The 19,317-nt window shown below is 47.7% G+C and overlaps 1 protein-coding gene across 1 annotated transcript in view; it reads left to right on the top strand.

Moving 5' to 3' along the window:
- Positions 1-19,317, top strand: part of Fam227a (family with sequence similarity 227 member A) — a 56,732-nt gene that overhangs the window by 2,995 nt on the left and 34,420 nt on the right. Inside the window, exons 2-11 of the mRNA XM_023718946.1 lie at positions 976-1,207; positions 4,520-4,602; positions 5,345-5,414; positions 6,304-6,380; positions 9,358-9,504; positions 11,617-11,718; positions 12,194-12,298; positions 13,869-13,992; positions 15,771-15,878; positions 17,147-17,226. Coding sequence (XP_023574714.1) covers positions 1,066-1,207; positions 4,520-4,602; positions 5,345-5,414; positions 6,304-6,380; positions 9,358-9,504; positions 11,617-11,718; positions 12,194-12,298; positions 13,869-13,992; positions 15,771-15,878; positions 17,147-17,226 — 1,038 coding nt within the window. The 5' untranslated portion in view covers positions 976-1,065. The remainder of the gene's footprint in view (positions 1-975; positions 1,208-4,519; positions 4,603-5,344; positions 5,415-6,303; positions 6,381-9,357; positions 9,505-11,616; positions 11,719-12,193; positions 12,299-13,868; positions 13,993-15,770; positions 15,879-17,146; positions 17,227-19,317) is intronic.

The following is a 19,317-nucleotide window of genomic DNA, read 5'->3' as shown; positions in this document are numbered from 1 at the left end:
TTGGCCTGGAATAATTTGAGGAGCTTTTCCAAAAGACATTTCACCTTGCCTGGGACCAAAAGATGGAATAGCATGATCAAAGATACAGATGCACACTGAGTAAAATAGTCAGGGGCCAGGAGGAAGCTCAATGGGTCAAGCATGTGGAATGCGTGGCTGGGTTCACGGGTGGGGACCATGCCCGAGCCACGACAGAGAGGAGTGAGCAGTGAGGGACACCTGGGTTAATTTTGCCACTAAACTACTTGATATCTATCTATCTATCTATCTATCTATCTATCTATCTATCTATCTATCTATCTCCTTTCATTATGTACAAGTTGCATGAGGATAGGATCTAAGCTTTTATTTCTGTATCACCAGGGTGAGCAAGGACTCAGGAGAGCAGAGAGGCCAGAGTGTCCTAGAGCCAGGGAGAAAGGGCAAGAACGGGGCCAATTCCTGAGAGGGAGCAGAGAGCACAGGTAGATCAGGAGTTTCACGCTGAGGAATTGGGCTCTCGAACCTAGAGTCAGCACATTGGAGGTCTGGAAAGAGGGTAGGCATCATCTATTCCAAATCTCCTGTTTTTGCAGTGAAGGTTCAGAGTGACAGTCTTGTGTTCACTTCTAGTTTGGAAACTGGCTTGCTGCTAGGCTTTGAAGTAGTCCACTCTTTTTACTTTAAAAACCAGAACAGTTTTTAATCATGAGTGGAATGATGCACCCACATGTAGGGGAGGTTTTTTTTTTTTTTTTTTTTTTTTTTTTTTTTTTTGTACTGAGGACCGAATGCAGAGCTTCCAGCTTGCTAGGCAAGCATTCTACCACTGAGCCAAATCCCCAGCCCCTTGCCTGCGTGTAGAAGAAACGAATACCCGTCCCTTGAATGTGCTTCCCAGACTGAAGCCTTCCACCTGCTTAGCAGATGACCTTGATGGTCTTTTTTCCCCTCTTGTGTTTTCTAAGATGGCTCTATGTTATTTGTGATTTCCAGGAGGCTGATTAAACGGAGAACGAGACTGGAGGGGGAACCGAGAGGCTTTTAAACGTGGAAACTTTTTGTCACTTGACATGAAACTGGACAATGAACTACAACAAGCAGATGGATATCATCAATGGTGCCGCCTTGCCAGTGATGCCAGTAGCTGAGAAGCGGGCCATCTCGCTCAGTGCCTGGAAGGCAATGGAAGATGCGGTGAGGAAGAATTTAGAAGCACGTCTATCCAGTATCCTTTGAGAGTTGTGCTGAAAACCAGACCAGATGCATCTAACTGAGTTAGGTCACAGAAGCATAATTCAAGCTTATGTCTACGATGCAGGTTACCTACCATAGGCACACATTAATTTTTTTTCAAGTACTGAGGCCTATCTTCTAAAAGAATATGAGACTGCAGAGGATTGACTTGAGCTGTTTTTTGTTTTGTTGTTGTTTGGTTTTATCCTTGAGGCATTAGGGATGGAACCCAGGACCTCACACATGCTAGGCCAGTGCTCTACCACTGAGCTACATTCCCAGCCTGACTTGTTCTGTTGCTGATATAATCAGAAAGAGTCCAAAAGGAAGAAGCCCTGGAGGTATTTGCTAAAAGAATAAGGCAGAAATGAGTTTAGCAGCGGACTAAGCAGGCAAGCACACGGACCGCAGTTTGATCCTCAGCACTACATGCTGCACCGGCTCTGCTCCTGGGTGGGCGCAGCTGAGCCAGCGACTGAGTCCGGGCGTGGTGGTGCACGCCTGTAAACCCAGCGCTGGGGAGGCTGGAAACAGGAGGATCACTAAGAGTCGAGCTATGAATGAGAACTTGTACCAAATACATTTTTTTTTAAGTGAGTTTGGGACCCAGCTTTCTGTCTTTACTCTGCTTGACCTCCCCTCTCTCCCCCGCCAACCCTTCTGCCCGACCCTCTGTTGACCCCTTCTGGTACCATCTAGGATCTGCCCGCATCCACCTTGCCGGCCTCGTCCTCGCTCATCCTCACTTCCCATCACATCCCAGCATCACAGAATCCCATCTCGGAGGTGCTGCCAGCCCATCCACGTTATAAACCTCTCAGGTTATAAATAACCCGGGACTGTCCCAGCACATCACCCATCACGCTGCCACCAGGCAAAGTGCACAGACCACTCTGCACCCCCACCCTGCCCTCTCCTCTCCTCTCTACAGCCCTTCTTCAGATGCAGCAAAACATGGTCCCATCTGAATCCTCGGCAGGGTCTTCTCCCCTTGCTCCTTCTGTTCCTAATGCTGTCTGTCATCTCTTAATCCCACGCTCATTTCAGCCTCCACAAAGCCTTTCCTTTTCTCTGATCTGTCATGTCCCTTCTTGGTGTCCTCTTTTCTCAAGTGTCCTCGGACCGGCGAGACCGCTTGAGAGTAATAGAAGGGAGAGTGAAGCCGGGTCTCTGAGAGGAGTGAGGAGAGATGGGATTTGGGGGCTTTTACAAAGGCTGCGTCCTAAACCTGCTGAGACTCAGAGGGAAAGAAAGGCAGAAATCGAGGGGGAATCACGGGGGCCAACGAAATGAGCGTATTTTAAACAGTGATAAGCAGGGTCAGGAGACCCTCTAACCCAGCAGTCCCTTATCTGAAAATCTCTTTTAAATATTCCAGAGTCAAATAAACCAGGCATAAGCTTTAATACCACAGATATCTCTCACTTGAGTGAGGCAAAGTATAAACAAAGAGAATAATAAAGGATGTGTAGGAGGGGACAAAGGGGACGATCTCTGGCCATCCAGAAGGGGCCACGGGGAACAAGGGCGAGGGGTAGGAGGACGTGAAGGGAAATAAGTAGAATAAAGATATGGCACGTGTAGACATCTGATAAGCTCAGTGAACATGAATATTCTATGCCAAAACAGGAGCTAAGATTAATAACATCAGCAAGCATAAAAATCAAGGTGGGCTATTTGGAGGAGAAGGGAGGGAGTGAGGAGGGAAGCAGAAAGGGATAAAAAGAAACAAGCTGTATTATGAACGTGCACCCACTGCCCAAGATGGATTGTAAGGTGCACCTACTGAAAACATGTACTTATAATTTTTTTTTTAAAAAAAGAAAAAAAACCCTGATAGCCAGGGATATAGTGTAGCAGGATAAGCCCTGCCTGGCGAGCGCAAGGTCCCAAGTTCAACCCCCGCCCCACCGCAGAAAAAGAAAAAGAAAGACACCTGAAACATCCCCAAATATGGAGATAGCTCTCTGCACGACCCTGTCACCTGAGCATTCGAGTTGGAAGAAGGTGTGAGCAGTTTAAATATTCAGTAGGGGCAGCTGAGTGCATTAAAGACCATCCTTTACGTGAATCAGTATCCCATTAAAACGAATAATTACTACGTTCATTTAGCCATTTGGAAAATGTTCTTGGTAATGGTGGGAGTTAGGGAAATGAAACAGGCATTTTCATTTCCCTAACTGAGGTTAGACTGAGGTTGGAGGGGGCAGGAGGAAAAGGGAGGGAAAAGTGGTGTGTTATGTCCATGTACCAGCTCCCCACGAAGAATGTGACTGACCCCTCTGTACTCCAAAAATGTGCTAATAAAAGTTTTAAAAAAGAAAGTGTCAAGAATGGTGAGGCATGCCTGATGTTTTGAGGGGATTCAAGGCAATATGTCTTTTACTGTAATAAAGGCTTTTTTATACTATTCTAAAAATCTTTTATTTATTTGGTACAGGGTCTCGCTGTGCAGCTTGGACTCATAGTGATCCTCCTGTCAGTCTCCCCAGCGCTGGGATTACAGGCATGTGCCACCACACCCTGTTTCGGTGGCTGGCTTGGCTCAGGGCGGGCATGACATGTGGTACTAGTGATCAATCTAGGTCCTTGCGCTTGCCAGGCAGGTGCTTAGATCACTGAGCTATCTCCCAGGCCCATGAAACAAAGTTTTTAAAATGAAAAAAATATATATTGGAAGGAAATTTCTCCAGATCCTAACAGAATTATTAGCACAAATGTTTTTTTTCCTTTTTTCATAATTCATAAAGTGTCTGCTTTCATTTGTAATTTATAAAGCAGCTCACTTTATTATTATTTTTTTCTTCCACTGAGCCATCTCCCCGGCCCCATACTATTTTTTTCTTGAGACAGGGTCTCACTACGTAGATTCACAGCAATCCTCCTGCCTCAGCCTCCTGCATTCTGGGCTTGCAGGCATGTGGCACCATGCCCAATTGAAAGCAGTTCCCTTAAAAGAAGATGAAGTGTAGTCCGGTGTTGTGGGTGTTCCTGTAATGCCAGCATCCGTGGGGCTAAGGCATGAGGATCGTGAATTAGTGGCCAACATATAGAGCAAGATCCTGTCCCCCAAAAACAAAAAAATCACAAAGGTGAAGTGTGACAGGATGGGAGCTAAGCCTCGACTCAACTCTCAGCTCAGCAGTAGAGTGCTTGCTTAGTTTGCTCAAGGTCTTGGGTTCAGTCCTCAGCTCCATAAAAGAAAAGCGTGAATGTTTACAGACAAAATAATGAAGCAGAAGGACATAAACGTGTACCCCTGTAATCCCTTTCCTCGGAGTTTCCTTAGCAGACCCCCTCTCAGCCTGCTTCGTGGGATCCATTCCCCAGGTGAACCAGAGAATCGCTGAGATGGACCCAAATCCCGACCCAATGGCCAACAGCCTGGTGAGTTACAGGGGCTGGTGCTGCAACCAGGCTTCTGCCAGTTTTTCCTGGCAGGAGCCTCTCCCACCCCGGCTATGACCTGGAGGAAGGACTCCTTGCCTGTCCTTTTTACTCCTCTGCCCAGGCAGCTGGCCAGATCTGCTGATACCTACAGCCAGTGTAACTCATCCCTGGCCACTTTCTCTGCACCAGAGTTTTCTATTTCCTCTATGTACCAGGCCTCTGCTGGGTGCCTGCTTAGCCTGCCTCTGGGCCAGATGGGTTTGTCAGCAACCATTTCGTGCTGGTAGGTGGCACCCAGCACCTTTATTATCTGAGCACAGTGTGGGACTCTTAATTGATGATCAATACAACTATGGGGCTCTGATGTTCATTTTTCTTTTTTTTTCTTTTCTAAGGGATAGCAGGGCTAGGGGGTAGAGGGAATCAGGGATTAAGAGATTGTCTTAAAAGGTCAAAGGTATAATGATTAATAACTCCAACCCTATCCGATAACCTCTATGTTCATGTTTTACAACGCATCACATGCTTTTACGTCTGATCATGAAAGGATCGTGGATGGTAGATGTACCAGTGACCCTCGGGGAGGATTTCTGTGGGTTACAGGGGGAAGGCAGGAGATACTGGGTGCAGACTTTGCCCCAGGACTTTTGGGGGCAGAAGCGCAGGTTCCCCCAACCTCTCCTCCAATATTTCCATCAATCCCTAATAGCCCATTTTTTTTTCCTTCTGGTTCTTTAAGGCAATTGAGAGATTTGAGTTGGAGAAGAAGGCTTTAAGAGACAAAAGCCGCGGCAGCCCAGGAGACAGAGGCAAAAGTCTTTTCTCATAGCCTTGCAAGGTGTCTTCATGGGATTTTTTTTTTAATTTTTTAAGGGTTTTTTTTGTATTTTATTTATTTTTCAAGCCAAATTGGTAGGACAGTTTCAATAATTAACACAGTGCATACATTCTTCCTAGTGGTTAATTGCTGTACAAGATGCGGACATGATATCCTATTTACAAACACTATTAGAACAAATCCCTCTACTCATTAAGAGAATGGAACTATATATCTATTCTAACCATTTTGAATACACAGATACAAAATGGACATTCATCTGTATCCCCTTAAGGTTTTTTTTTTTCACTACTGGGGATGGAACTGAGGACCTTGCGCTTGCCAGGCAGGCGATTATGCAGCTGAGCTACATACCTGACCCATTGTTTTTTTTTTTTTTTTTCTTAATGTAAGGGGTTTTTTTTGTTTTTTTGTTTGTTTTAAAATTTTTGTTGGCTTTGCAATTCTGGGGATCCAGCCCAGGACCTTGCACACATTTGTCAAGTGCTGTGCCTTTGAGCTACATTCCCAGTCTTGGTTTTTTAGTTTTTCAAATCCAACTGAGTAGGAACCTGAGCTCTACATGAGGGTATTTGTGTCCTCTTCTGAAGGAGGCTTAAGTCTGACTTCTTGATCTTGGGCAAGCAGGTTGGAGGGACGCTATCTAGGCATTGCCTACGGTGTGACATGTCACACCAAATGCACTAGGGAGTGGGATCTCAGTAAGTAAGCAATACAGTTGGGATCTAGAGAGACCAGCAGGTCGAGTGGTGTCTCCTGGCACCTCAGGTGAATGACAAGGCACAGGGACAGTTACACCAAGCAGTGAGCAATACCCAGAATTCCTCATTTCTGATTTCTCTTCCTCCATTCCTCTGCAGCCAAGAGACCAAGGAAGGTACTGTACTCCTGCACAGGCATGGCACCCAGGACTACCAACTTTGCCTTTATAAAAAGGGTAAGGAAAGATGGGTCCTTTGCAAATGGGCAGGGGCCTAAGGGATGCAGGTGGGGGGTGTAAAACGAATGAAGCTGTGTTATGTCCCTGTACCGACTCCCCACGATGAATGTGATCATTATGTACTGCAAACATGCTAATAAAAGTAAAAGGGCAGGGATCTCTGACTGCCTTCTCCTGGGCATGGCACAGCTTCTGTTCCTAGGCAGGAGGAACCTAATGAGAAGAGCCCTTCCTGGTCCTTGTCTCGGTTCAAGAAGTCTATATCTGTAATCCCAAGGATAAATTATTGCAATCCCATCAAGTTAATTCCAGTCTATGACTTCCAGTGCAGCCCTTGGCAAGAATAAAGACACTGAGGCATATTTGTAGTTATGGGGGAGCCAAGGGGTCCTAAGTCCTGCCACGATGGCTATCTGGAACAAAGGCCCTTATTTAACACTGAACTCAGCTTTTATTTACTTGTGAAGAGGGAAGAAGCTTGAGGATGAGTGACTGAGAGTGGCAAGAAGTACGTGAGTGCCGTGAGCTTGGCTAGGTAGGAGGCCTGCAGTCCCCTCTGCAGTATGCACAGAGAACGATATGCAGAGTTATTTGCATTATACAATTGAGATAGTATCGAATGTTTTGGGGTTCGGTGCTTTAGCTCTGATGTGTACTCTTTCAAGCCCCAGGAAGTCATAGCCCTGGGGAGTCTCGAGGTAGGATCCCAGCTGACAGTGTGGAGCATTGGCTCTTCCTCCCGTCTAGAACCAGCTCTTATTAAAGAGCAGCAGGTGGGGGTTCCGGGGAAACACACCTGCCATCTTCAAAGACTACCATGACCAGCACCTCAGCTAGACCAGTATGCATTGCTTAAAGCCAATTGTGGGGCTGAGGAAAAGTCCTAGCCAGCTCTGTACGTATCAGTACAGGGAAATAGGGCCAAGCTCAGCCAAAATGAAGACATTCGCTCTTCTTTCAAGGCGAGTTGCCCAGGTGGTCGTCCACAACCTGGCATCTTCATGGTGATCCTAATGGAGAGCACACAATCTTGTCCACCTCACATCCACACCAGTGTAGATTACCTTGCAGGCTGGAGCTGTAGTTCAGTGTTACTGTAACTGCCTAGCATGTATGAGATCATAGATTCAATCCCTAGCATGACAGAAATAAAAGATTAAAAAAAATTAGAATAGGGGCCAGGGAGATGGCGCAGCAGAATAAGCATTTCCCTGGCAAACGCAAGGGCCTGAGTTCAATCCCTGGTTCCTAAAAAAAAAAAAAAAAAAAAAATGGAATAGATGCTCCCATTCTGGGCATGGTGATCCCACCTATATTATTCCTCCCTTATCAGTACTCCGAGGCTGAGTTGGAAGGATTGGCTGGAGTTCAAGGCCTGCCTGGGCTACACAGTGGGCTCAAGGCCAGCCTGAACTATGTCGCAAGACCCTGTCTTTAAAGAAAACATTTTCCCCTGCTTGTTTTTTTAAAGAATACAGGTCATACGCACCCTGAGCTTTACATGCTGGAAAGCATGAAGCAGCACGTTATTGTCAGCCTTTTATGCCGTTCAGCCTAGCAAATTCCAAAACAGCATGAAGCCTAATGCTTGAGGTTGTACTGAAACTGTCACTCTCCATCACTGATGGCCAAGTAGACGTAAGTGTCCTGCTCATGATGGCACAGCCAGTTAGTGGCAGAGCTGCCATGTGACGCCAGGTCAAGGTAGTGAATCACCAAGCTCTGTGCCATTGCGAGTCACCAGGGCCTGTTGGAGAATAATTCTGTCCCTCTAAGTGTTTCCAGGAGGTGCTGTGGAGGAATGGTAATAAATTCCTTTTTAATTTTCTGGATTTTTACTTTTTTAAAAAAAAATATTTATTTATTTATTTATATTTAGTACAGAGTCCACAGGGCCTCACTACACAGATCAGATTCATAGTGATCCTCCTCTTTTCAGCCTCCCAAGCTCTAGGTGCGCACTTCCCACACCCAGCCTCAGTATCTCAGCATGCCCTGCTGGCAGGGCCAGTACTGCCCACTGGGATTGAACCCTGGTCCCTGAGCCTGCCTAAGCAGGTACTTTAGTCACTGAGCTATCTGGCTAGTCCTTGGATTTTTACATTTGTAAATAAATACCACATTTTAGTTTTGTCCTAAAAACTAATTAATGTTATATACTAAATATTATATGGTCATATCCTTTGCTTCAATGTTACCATTTTGAGAAAATCAGGAGACTGCATACTCCAAGTTAATCATGACTAGTATTTATTAGATACCATTAGTAAGTAACTAAATTGTAGTATCTTAAATGATACTTTTGAAGACAGTACAGCTGGATTTAAACCCTAAAGGAGATGAAGCAGGTTATATCCGCACATGCATGCAAGTGTGTAATGATTAAAATTACATATATGTGCCAGGCGTGGTGGTGCACACTTAGAATCCCAGCACTTGGGAGGCTGGGGCAGGAGGATCGTTTATGAGTTTCAGGCCAGCCTAGGCTACACAGTGAGTTCAAGACCAGCCACTACAGAGAAAGACTATTTCAGGAAAACAAAAACGAAAACAAAACGTATATATTTGGATACCTTTGCTCAAAGCCTTTAAAGGAAAATAGAAATAATGTAAGTTGATAGCTAGTAAGCAATGCTGAAACCATGAAGGCTCTTCATTTTCTCAGGGTCAGTAACGTTATTATGCTGCCTTCATAATAAAAAAGAGAAGAAATCCTACCATCCAAAACTGTCAAAATGCTGTGCTGGCCCTGCCCCCAGGGCACACTGAGAAGATGGCAATTGAGACTGGGCGTGGTGGCACATGCCTGTAATCCCAGCTCTTGGGAGGCTGTAAATAGGTGGATTACTACAAGTCCGATCTACTAGTAAGACCCTGGACACCCTGTAGATCTTTGCCAAAAAAAAAAAAAAAAAAAAAAACCAAAAAAAAAACTGTGAAAATGATGGAACCCATTTTCACCTTTTTGCTTCAGAAAACAGCAGATAAAAATCTGCTGGCTGAGCTGTACCAGCCTCCTCAGTTTAACAACAGGAGCCCCAACGAGCTCCCCAATGGGGTGAGTTTCTGTGACATGGTGGGCAACGTGGTCCGGGCTGAGAAAAACCCACTGAGTGGCAAGGTAAGGACAGAGAGCTGGCGCTCGCCCAACCTGAGCAGCTTGCCTGGGGCCACACGCTCTGGGGGACAGAGCTAAGCTAGGAACCCCACCCCAAGTTTACCCCAACTCTAAATGGCTTTTCTGGGGTGGTGGTTTGACTAGGGTGTTTTGACTGAGTGTCCCCTTAGCATCTGCACAGGTCCTGCTGTGTAGATGCTGTGGCCACGCTCTGCAGCCGAGCGGTAAGCTTGGCTTCGTCTCTTTCTGAATTAGACCTGAGTGAGGATCTCTTTTCTTGTGCCCAGGGTGAGGGCTCTGCCCTCGTGCACAATGGGGACTGCGGAAAGCAGGATGTCACTGTGGGGCCTTGCATATGCATGTGAAATGAACACGAGAGATGGGGGGTGACCATCAGGAGGTCCGGATAGCGGACGACACCTCAGAAATGGTCTCAGCAGCTGTACCTTGTGCCTCTTTGTGCTTCATGATCATATAACTCTTATGTTCCCCAAAGTGGTTCTGGTCACTGTCCCCTTAGCTCTTCAACAGTGACCCTACCAGGCCTGGGAATGGACATCTCAGACTGTCCTTTCTTCCTGTCCTCACTGCTGCTTTGTCCCACCATCAACTGCCCCCTCTCTCTTCCTTCTATTCGTTCTGTCCTTCCTGGCCTCTGCCTGCTGCCGGCTGGGGCTGAGGCTGTCCTGTCGAGAAGAAACAAAGCCCTTGGCAAATATTCTGTGTCATGTTGTGACAATGGCAGCTTTGGGCTCAGGACAAGGTTCTAGACCTGGGTATGCCTGCCAAGGCTAAATTTTTTGTCACTCTTCACTCACAGATAATTGATCTAACCTTGGAATTCCTTGGGCTTATGTCTAACTCAGCCAAATCTTACAGAGCAGACATTCTGTTGTTTTGTTTTTAGTCTTTTTGGGGGGAGTGCGTGGGGTGTCTCACTGTGCAGTTGAGGCTGACCTTGAGCTCACTTTGTATCCCAGGCTAGTCTCAAACTTAAAATGATCTTCCTGTCTCAGCCTCCTGAGTAAGGGCTGGGATTATAGGTGTATACTACCATACCTGGCTGTTTTTTGGCCTTTTGAGACAGGGTCTCTCTAGGTAATCCAGACTGGCCATGAACTAACTATGTAGCCCCAGCTGGCCTCAAACTCGGGACCATCCTCCTGCCTTAGCCTCTTTTTTTTCCTGCCAAACTTTATTCCAGAGGGGCTTGGTCCTTCTTGGCAGCTGCCTTCCCCATGGCGGCCAGCACATTGCTCAGTTCCTCATGCTTCCTCTGGGTGCAGATGTGCATCCCCACCCTTTTCTTGATGAACTTGAGGGCATGTTTGTCCTTGGAGACCTTGAGCAGCTCCATAGTGTACTGCTCACAGGGGGTGAAGCCGCACACCTCCCAGATCATGTCCTGCATGAACTTGGTGTGTTTAGTGAGGCGTCCGTGACAGCGGCTGTGCCTCATTTGCTCACATTCTTAGTCACCTTGTGGCTGTGTTGAGGCCCACAGCCATGGGACAGCCTAGGGCCATGGCTACTGTTCTTCAGTGGTTGCTGTTGTCTCAGCCTCTTGAGTGCTGGGATTATAGATGTTCACGCCTCACCAGGTCAGCACACTCACTCGTGTTTGTAGACTATGTGGTGGATGTTGGTTGCTATTGATTGACCAAATGCAGGAGGTGAAAGCCCAGAAAGCTGGCAAGGAGCAGTTGTCTAGAGTTACAGCTTCTAGCCCTGCTCTGCACTCCTGGCCGTGTCATTTTAGGCAAATGCTGTCAGCTCTTTGGTCCTCACTGTCCTCCTCTGAAAATCTCGGCCTCCTGCTCTGTGGAGGTATCATGTACTCACAAAAGGGCTGCAGCAGGAAGGGACAGCAGGCACACACCTAACGTGGGGCCAGGCTACCGCAGGCACTCCCTATGCGGGGAGCTGGCTTTCTTAAGGACTACCCAGAAATACATGGTCTTCAGAGGTGACCCTCAGGAAGACCAGGTACTCGGCAGTAACAGGGCGCAGGCCACAGGAGGGCAGGCAGGTTCTGCGCGAAGATGAATGAGTCTCGCGATAGCCCTGAATGAATAAAAGAAAATTCACAATAATAATGTGACTTTGTTTCCCAAGTCTTTGTGTTCAGATACAGAACTGGAAAAGTTTCTCTCTTCTCCTCCTGCCAGAACAATATGGCTGGATAGCTTTTGGTGGCTATTTCATGAACGATACCAGGTAAATGTAAATCTAATTGGCTTTTCTCCCTTGCTTCAGTTATTTTCCACAGACCAAATTTCAGCCTTTAGTTTTTCTTTTGGAAGCATAGTCTCAGTGTGTAGCCCAGGCTGACCCTGAGCTCCCAATCCTCCCTCATAGCCTCTTAAACTTCTGCCTCTTTAACATGAACAACAAGGACTCCTCCCATCTCAGGGGTCACCCCTGCCCACTCACTTGTTACCTCCCTGTTCCCCACTCAGGTTTCACCCTGTGCTCCAGCCACTACCTAGTGTCCCTTAGGACCTGGTCCATTTTACGTGGCTGGTCAAGGGCAGGGCCAGGAGTTGAACTCAGGACCTCCTGAACCTCCTGGTTCGGATCCTTCCTTCAACAAGACTTGGCCTGTAGGCGAGGAACTAGCTCATAAAGCTCAATAATAAGACCCCTAGAAATGAAAGCAGTGCTTCAAAGTAATTCCTTCCATTCCTGGCAGCCGAACAAGGAAGTTCAGAATAAGCTGTTTGACCGGATCGCGCGGCACTACACCTTCCTTCTGTTTCAAGGACCCAGGTCCCACTATGAAGAGGCGCTTTTAAAAGTGAGCATGAGGAGCCAGGGAGGTGGCTCAGTGGAATAAGCGCTTCCCTGGCAAGCGCAAGGGGCTGAGTTCAATCCCCAGTTCTGCCAAAATAATAATAATAATGATAATAACAATAATAGTAATAATAAATGGGCATGAAGTGCTGCTTAGAAAAACAGGGCATTAGATTTCTATTCATGTCCAGTGCAAGACAATGTTCTAAATATTCTTCCCATAAAGGAGAAATTGATAAGTTGTGCTGTAGTCTGTGTGCTGACTAATAGTGCTGCAGCTACAAAAAGTAGAGCCGTACTCTATATACACTCACTGGAAAAGGTATATTTTTAGTAAAAAATAAAGCGGTCCGTACAACTCTGTGCATGTGTGGAGAGTCACACGCCACGCGATGTTGGGGATTTGGACATTGAGAGAGTGCGCATTGTGGCAGTGGGCCTGTGAGAGGTCACCCAGGATGTCACAGCCACCTTAATTTGTGTCAGCACACAACTGTATGATGCTCACACAATGACGAGCCACCCATGGACAGATTTCTCAGAATAAATCCCTATTGTTAAGTGATGGGTGAAAATATATTAGAAAAAACATTTTACCAAAGTCTTAGCAATGGTTATCTAAGGGGAATGCAATTAGAAGATTCCTTTTCTACTTTATGTATTTTGGGAATATTTCCATGAGCCTATAACATTAAAATCAAAAGTGTGTGTGTGTGTGTGTGTGTGTGTGTGTGTACACACCAGTATATACTTTTTATATATGTGTGTGTACATATAGGCATTAGAGCATTGCTGTCCATAGTGAAATATTACATTTGGGAGTGAGGAAGAAAATTCTAAATATGACCTAGAAGAGTAAGCCGTAAAGGAAAGTACTGATTGTTTTATAGATATATAGATTTTAATTACTATAGATGCTATTACTGTGAACATAGTTGAGAGGCAAATGATAAATTATGCAAAAATACTAGTGACATATATGTTGTACTGCATGAAGAACTTACAAATCAGTAAGAAAAAATTAGGCATCCTGGACTGGTGAGATGGCTCAGTGGTCTGAAGCACCTACTTAGAGCAAGCTTAGCAAAGCACAGGGACTGCGGTTCAATTCCCCAGCACCACATGCCAGCCAGCCCCGCCCCCTGGTGGGCTGAGCTGGCCACACACACACACACATAAATAAATAAATAAATAAAATTTAAAAAAAATAACATCTGCTGGTGGAGGATGTTTAAATTTGGATATTTTATCCATGAAGTACAATATTACAAAGATCATCAATGGGGGGAGGATTTGACTTTATAGCACTATGAGGAAGCGCTTTTATTTTGATGTTAAATGGGTAAAGCTAGCTATTGATACGTAACTTGAGCTCAGCCAGAGTTACGAAGCCACAGTATAATCAGCCTGGTGGTGCTTCCTGTAGTCCTAGCACCTGTACTTGGGAGGCTGAGGCAGGAGAAAGGCAGCTCAGGGTCTCTGAAGGGATTTTCTCGTAGATCCTTTCTGGAGTCAGGATTCTTTTCTGGGGGCGAAAGTGCAGAGAACACAGCCTGAACTCCACTCCTCCCCAGAGGCTGCCCTTTCTGCTGAGCAAAGCCGTGTACACCAGCTTCTGCTGCTGCTTCCCGCAGTCCTGGTTCAACACTCACGAATTCAAGTCGAGCATCTGCAACACCTTGAGCCTGTGGATTGCAGGTGAGAACTGTGTCCTCCTCTCAGGGAAAGAACTTCTGGGAAAATGTTTTTCCCTAGAGTCTAAGTTCAGTCTTATCTGCAACCCCACCCCCATCAAGGCAATCAAACATTAAAGATAGAAAGGTGTGTGTGGTTAAGGCCCCGAGAAAGCCAGGTATGGTGGGCGACACATGCCTGCCATCCCAGCATGTGGGAGGCTGCAGGAGGATCACAGTGGATGTGAGACCACCCTGGACTACGTAGTGAGATCTCATCCCAAACAAACAAAATAAAACTGCTCCAAAACAACTGTGAGACATGCTTTCCTAGTCTATTTCTGCCACTGCATCCAAAGGACACATGGAGTCCTTTCTTAACAAGATACCAAAGATTCAGCTCAGCTCTGTTAGCCAACTCTGTGCCATGGGTTACAGGCTGCAGCTCTGATTAGATAACCTCACCCCGCCCCGCCCTGGAGCCAAGCCTAGAGAGGGGCTCCTCCAGCCCGCACAGAGCCTGCTTCCCCAGCTAGGCCTCCACATCTAAGGCCATTCAGCGCTGTTGATTGCTGGGTTCCTGTGTACTAGATTCAGTTAAGAAAGCACGTTTATATGTCCTACTATGTTGGGGGGCTCCCCATTCTCCCCATACTCAATTTGCTAGAAGGACCTGCAGATCTCAGAACAGAAGCACAGTCCTGCTGAGTTTTATCACCGTGGTGATAAAGAGGGTTGCATGGTCAGGGCTTAGGGCACAGGGCAGCCTGAAGGAGCCATATTCTCCCTCGCTTCAACAGGGGTCACCAGGCCTGTCCTGCAGTGAATGCCGAGACTCTTGGGTGGTATGTTCAGGGAAACCCACTAGGGACACAGTGGCCAAGGTCTTCATGAGTGGTCATCATGGAGGCACCTTTGTCTGTTGCAGATTGTCATTCCAGGAGAGTGGGGGTAAAGTGAGACATGGGGAGCCCACCCTGCAGCAGAGAAAGTTTGAGTCAGCGTAAGGCTCATTTTGCCAAGTTCCCAGACACCAGTGAAGGACAGGCTTACAGGCCTCTCCAAGAGTCAAGCCTGCTGCATTAACTTTTTTTGGCATGGCTGTTTAATCTTCCCAACATGGAGCACCCCAACTGCAAACAGTTGGGGGACAAGAGGCAGACTCCAGCCTGCTCCCTCCACAGCTAGGGCTCTGACCATGGCCGCCTCTGGTTCTCTGGGCCTCTTCCTGATCCTTCTTCTTGTCCCCCATTCCTTTAAGACTGAACCTCCTTCCCCCAACTCATGGCCAGGAATAAACCTCCTACCCCGTTCCTATCTAACACAGCTGGTGATTTTGTACAGTGGCTCAAAATTCTCAAGTAACCTTGCAAGCCTCACACCAAAAGGTAGGGAGAAGCCACTCCTGGCGCCCCACTGACAGTGCCATAGTACCTTCCACAAATCCTTGCACAGCACCTGTTGACACTGGGCCAGTCTCAGGCCCTGCCCTGGAGACCCCAGGTCCAGCAGGCACAGGAGAGATGGGTAAGAAACAAATAACAACAGCACCTTCACCTTTGTGTAGCAGGCTGCTCACACCATCCATCAAAATGGAAGGCAAAGGCGGCACTGGGCCCATCCAGACCAAGACACCATTAGCCATTAGGAGAGGAATGTGACCCAGGCAAGGCCAGGGAGAGATGGGGCCCACACCGTCCCTAGGGCCAGCAGGGGACCCAAGGTCTCTGCCACCACTGTGCTGGGTGGCTGCCTCCCTTCTCTTTGCAAAAGTACTCATGGATCAACTTGAACTTTTCTCAGGGACGTATCCTTGCCCACAGAGCTATCAAAGCTGGAACTACTCGGAGCTGGACCCAGAGAGATTCCGGAGAGAAGAGTTATTGCTGCAGAGAAAACGCCTGATAAAGGGTAGGATACCACTGATGGCCTCCTGTCCCCTGGCCCCTGCCACACCCAACCACCTGTGTGGAGGCAGAGAGGGCTATAGGGTAGATGCCCCAGGGCCAGGTCTGTCTGACCCACCCCTATCAAAATGCTTGACATGTCAGCGCTATGAACTGTGGGTAAGAGTCCATACCACACAGTTGTTGGAAGGTAGGAGGTGAGACTTTATTCAAATAGTAGATTTCGGGGCTGGGGAGATGGCTCAGTGGAATAAGCGCTTCCCTGGCAAGTGCAAGAGTCTGAGTTCAATCCCCAGTTCCGACAAAAAAAAAAAAAAAAAGGAAAGAAATAGTAGATTGTAGTGAGTGCCCACAAAAGGCCCACAACAATGCTGGGTGCTCTATTATTTTATCTTCATGACAACCTGTTAAAGGGCACACTAAATCCATGTCACAGATGCTAAGGTTGAAAGTGGTAATTTCCCCCAAAATCAAGTTTTTAATTTCAGTTCTGGGGATTGAATGCAGGGCTTTCATGCTGAGCCACATACCCAGCAACCCATTTTACTTTTTATTTTGAGACACGTCTCAGTAGGTTGCTAAATCGCTGAGTTGCTCCAGTTGAGCTTGAATTTGCGACCCTCCTGCCTCAGTGTTGCAGAATGGTAGGATTACAGGGGTGCGCCATCAAGCCTCACTAAGTGACAGTCATTTGAAAGAGCAGCACCCTGCCTCAGCAGAGGTGAGTCAGAGAAACTGGGCAGCTGTTGTCTGTGAGTCCAAGGCACCTGGTCTTAGCCAAAGGGCCTGGAAACCACGTCTGGATTAGAATAGCTGCTACTGCTATCTGCCACTTTTCTAACCATTTACATCTGGTTTTCTTCCCCCGGCAGCCCCAGTGCATACTACCAGGAGTATTTTTTCAAAGGGGGAAAAATGCAACCCATAAAGTTGTCTTCAATTGTTTTGTCCCAGGATAGCTATCTTCAAATTTGATGACATCTTAACGAAGCGGATTAGCTTGCTAGATTTTCTCTTAAACATCTAACCCAGTGTTCATTTTGATTATGCAGAGTCCTGTCTCTGTCTTTTGAGGGCAGTACTTCTGCTGTGGGCTGAGAGATCGGAGAGGTGGGGTAACTCACCTAAGGTCACTCAGAAAGGCCTGCACAGACAGTCTGCAGTTGCCTGAGCTGGTTTGCAGGGTGGGTGTCCCCAAGGCTCCAGCACAGGCTGTCTCGAAGCTCTTGGTCTGTAGACTTGGCTTCCAGTGGCCAGATGTCTCCTTTCTAGGAAGAGGGTTATCCTTGTTCTCCTGTAAGAGAACCTCTGTGCACAAGCTGGTCTGGAGCCAGAGCCCCCACCACACTCCGGTAAGTGATTACAGAAACGTCAGGGTCCCCGGAGCATTTGCACCTCCTGTTGGTGGTGATTGCTGGGCCCTGCCCCAGTCTACTCCACCTTCTCAGGTGGCTGATGGACCAATGGTACCCTAACAGGCTTGGGAGGACAGGATCAGGCCCCACCCTTGGGTGTGGGCTGCAGGGTGCGGTGCTTTTCCTTGCGTCTCTGTTAGTACTCCAGGCAGCCTGGAGCCGACTGGTCACCCCAACACCTGCTTCCTCCCCTGCCTGCTCACTACTACCTGCACCCCTCACCCTTCCACCCAACCAGGCTGGTTTGAGCTCCCATCATGGCCGCAGTGGGATCCTAATGGCCCACTGTTCAGGTTCTGGGGTGTCCCTGCTCTCTCTCCATAGTATGATGCTACTTCATCTCTCGCCTTTCATGAACCCCTGGCCCCTAGCACCTTCCACACTGGAGAAGACCCTGGGCCCATCTTCAGCCCTGGGGCTTGGGGCTCCTGCCTCACTGGCCCTCTTTCAATTCCGTGTTTGCCACACTCACTCCCTGAACAGAGACTCCATACTGGTGCTCCTTTGGTCCCGGGTGCCCCACCCCACGGCCATCGCTGCTGGGTGCATCTCTCTCAGCTCCAAGCCTGGAGAGGTCACACAGGTAGCATGGAACTAAGCAAAGGCCACAAATCCCAGCCAGCTTTGTCCTGGAGAGCTGGAAAATAAATGTCCCAAGAAATGTTTGCTAACAGAATGAAGCCTTTAACTTCCTGCTTTTGTGAATAAAGCTTTATTGACATCCAGCCATGGCCATTCACTTACTGTTGGGTTCAACCACCCTTGCACCAAGATAGCAGGTACTTGCAGTAGAGATTTTCTGACTTGCAGAGGTGAGTATTTAAAATTGTCAACCTCTGGTCTAGGAAATATATACTCATCCTCTCTCTTCAGACGTGTGTGTGTGTGTGTGTGTGTGTGTGTGTGTGTGTGTATTGGGGAGATCTTTCTGTTACCCTCTTAGGCATAGTGTATTAGGCTTTGCAAATTAATATCAGATTTTATTTGGTATTAATATTTTTCCATGATGGAAGGAGCTTCATATAAACACAAAATAAAAAGAGGAAGTTAGGTGTGATAATTTATATACTGTTTTATTTTAGGGTTTTTGGGGACAGGATCTCACTATGTAGTTCAGACTGGTCACTATGTAGCCCAAGTTAGGCTCGAACTCATGGAGATCCTCCTGCCTCAGCTTCCTGAGCGCAGGGATTACAGGCATGCATCACCACACTTAGCTAATTTTAATTCTTGGACTGTGAGGATAACCTGGAGGGGACTCCTCCACTCCTCCACCCTGGCACCTTGGAACTCAGACCATGCTCACCAGCCGCCGCCTTGGCCTCAGCAGGGCTCTGAGACGTAGGAGGGTGAGGAGGGCCACACTCCCGGGGCCCAGCCACATGTGTCCGCCGGCTGAATGCAGGAGCTGCCATCTGGGCTCCTTTCCTATTCTAGGAGCCCCAGCCCAGTCTCCACACAACCGCCAGAGTGACCTAGCCCAGAAATGGAGCGGATGGTATTGGAAGCCAGGCATGGAAGTGCAAAGACCCCAGCGCTGTGGGAGACTGAGGCAGGAGGATCTGACTCCAGCCTCCGCAATTTATCCACTCAGCAAAAATCTTTCTCAAGATTTAGTTGATTAGTAAAAGCGCTAGGGGTATAGCTCAGGCCAAAGGTCCTGGGTTCAATTCCAAATGCCCCCCTACAGGAACATACACGTGCGTGTGAGGGGTGAGGCCGCCCCTGCTTAGCTCTTCCAGTAGCTTCCCTATCTGGCCTCGTCCCTGGCCCAGAAGGCACCACAGCGCCAGCCAGTGCCTCTCTCCAGCAGCTCATCCACTCCCTCCCTGTCTACCCACCAGCTGCCTTTTAGCCCCTCGGCCCCTCCACGCCTATGCCCAGGTGGCCTTTGTGCTCATTGTCACCTCTCCCTGGCTCTTACTGTCATCCAGGTTCCTTGGAGCAGAGTGGGCTGGCTCCTCCTTGTCCCTCCGGTTCCTGTTCCACAGTCATTGCCCCGTGAAGGTTTCCCCGACCCAGCCTCAC

This window comes from Octodon degus, unplaced genomic scaffold, assembly GCF_000260255.1.
Source record: "Octodon degus isolate 3935 unplaced genomic scaffold, OctDeg1.0 scaffold00064, whole genome shotgun sequence".
Taxonomy (NCBI): domain Eukaryota; kingdom Metazoa; phylum Chordata; class Mammalia; order Rodentia; family Octodontidae; genus Octodon; species Octodon degus.
The sequence above is the reverse complement of the archived record's forward strand: the minus strand, read 5'-3'. Positions and strand labels throughout refer to the sequence as shown.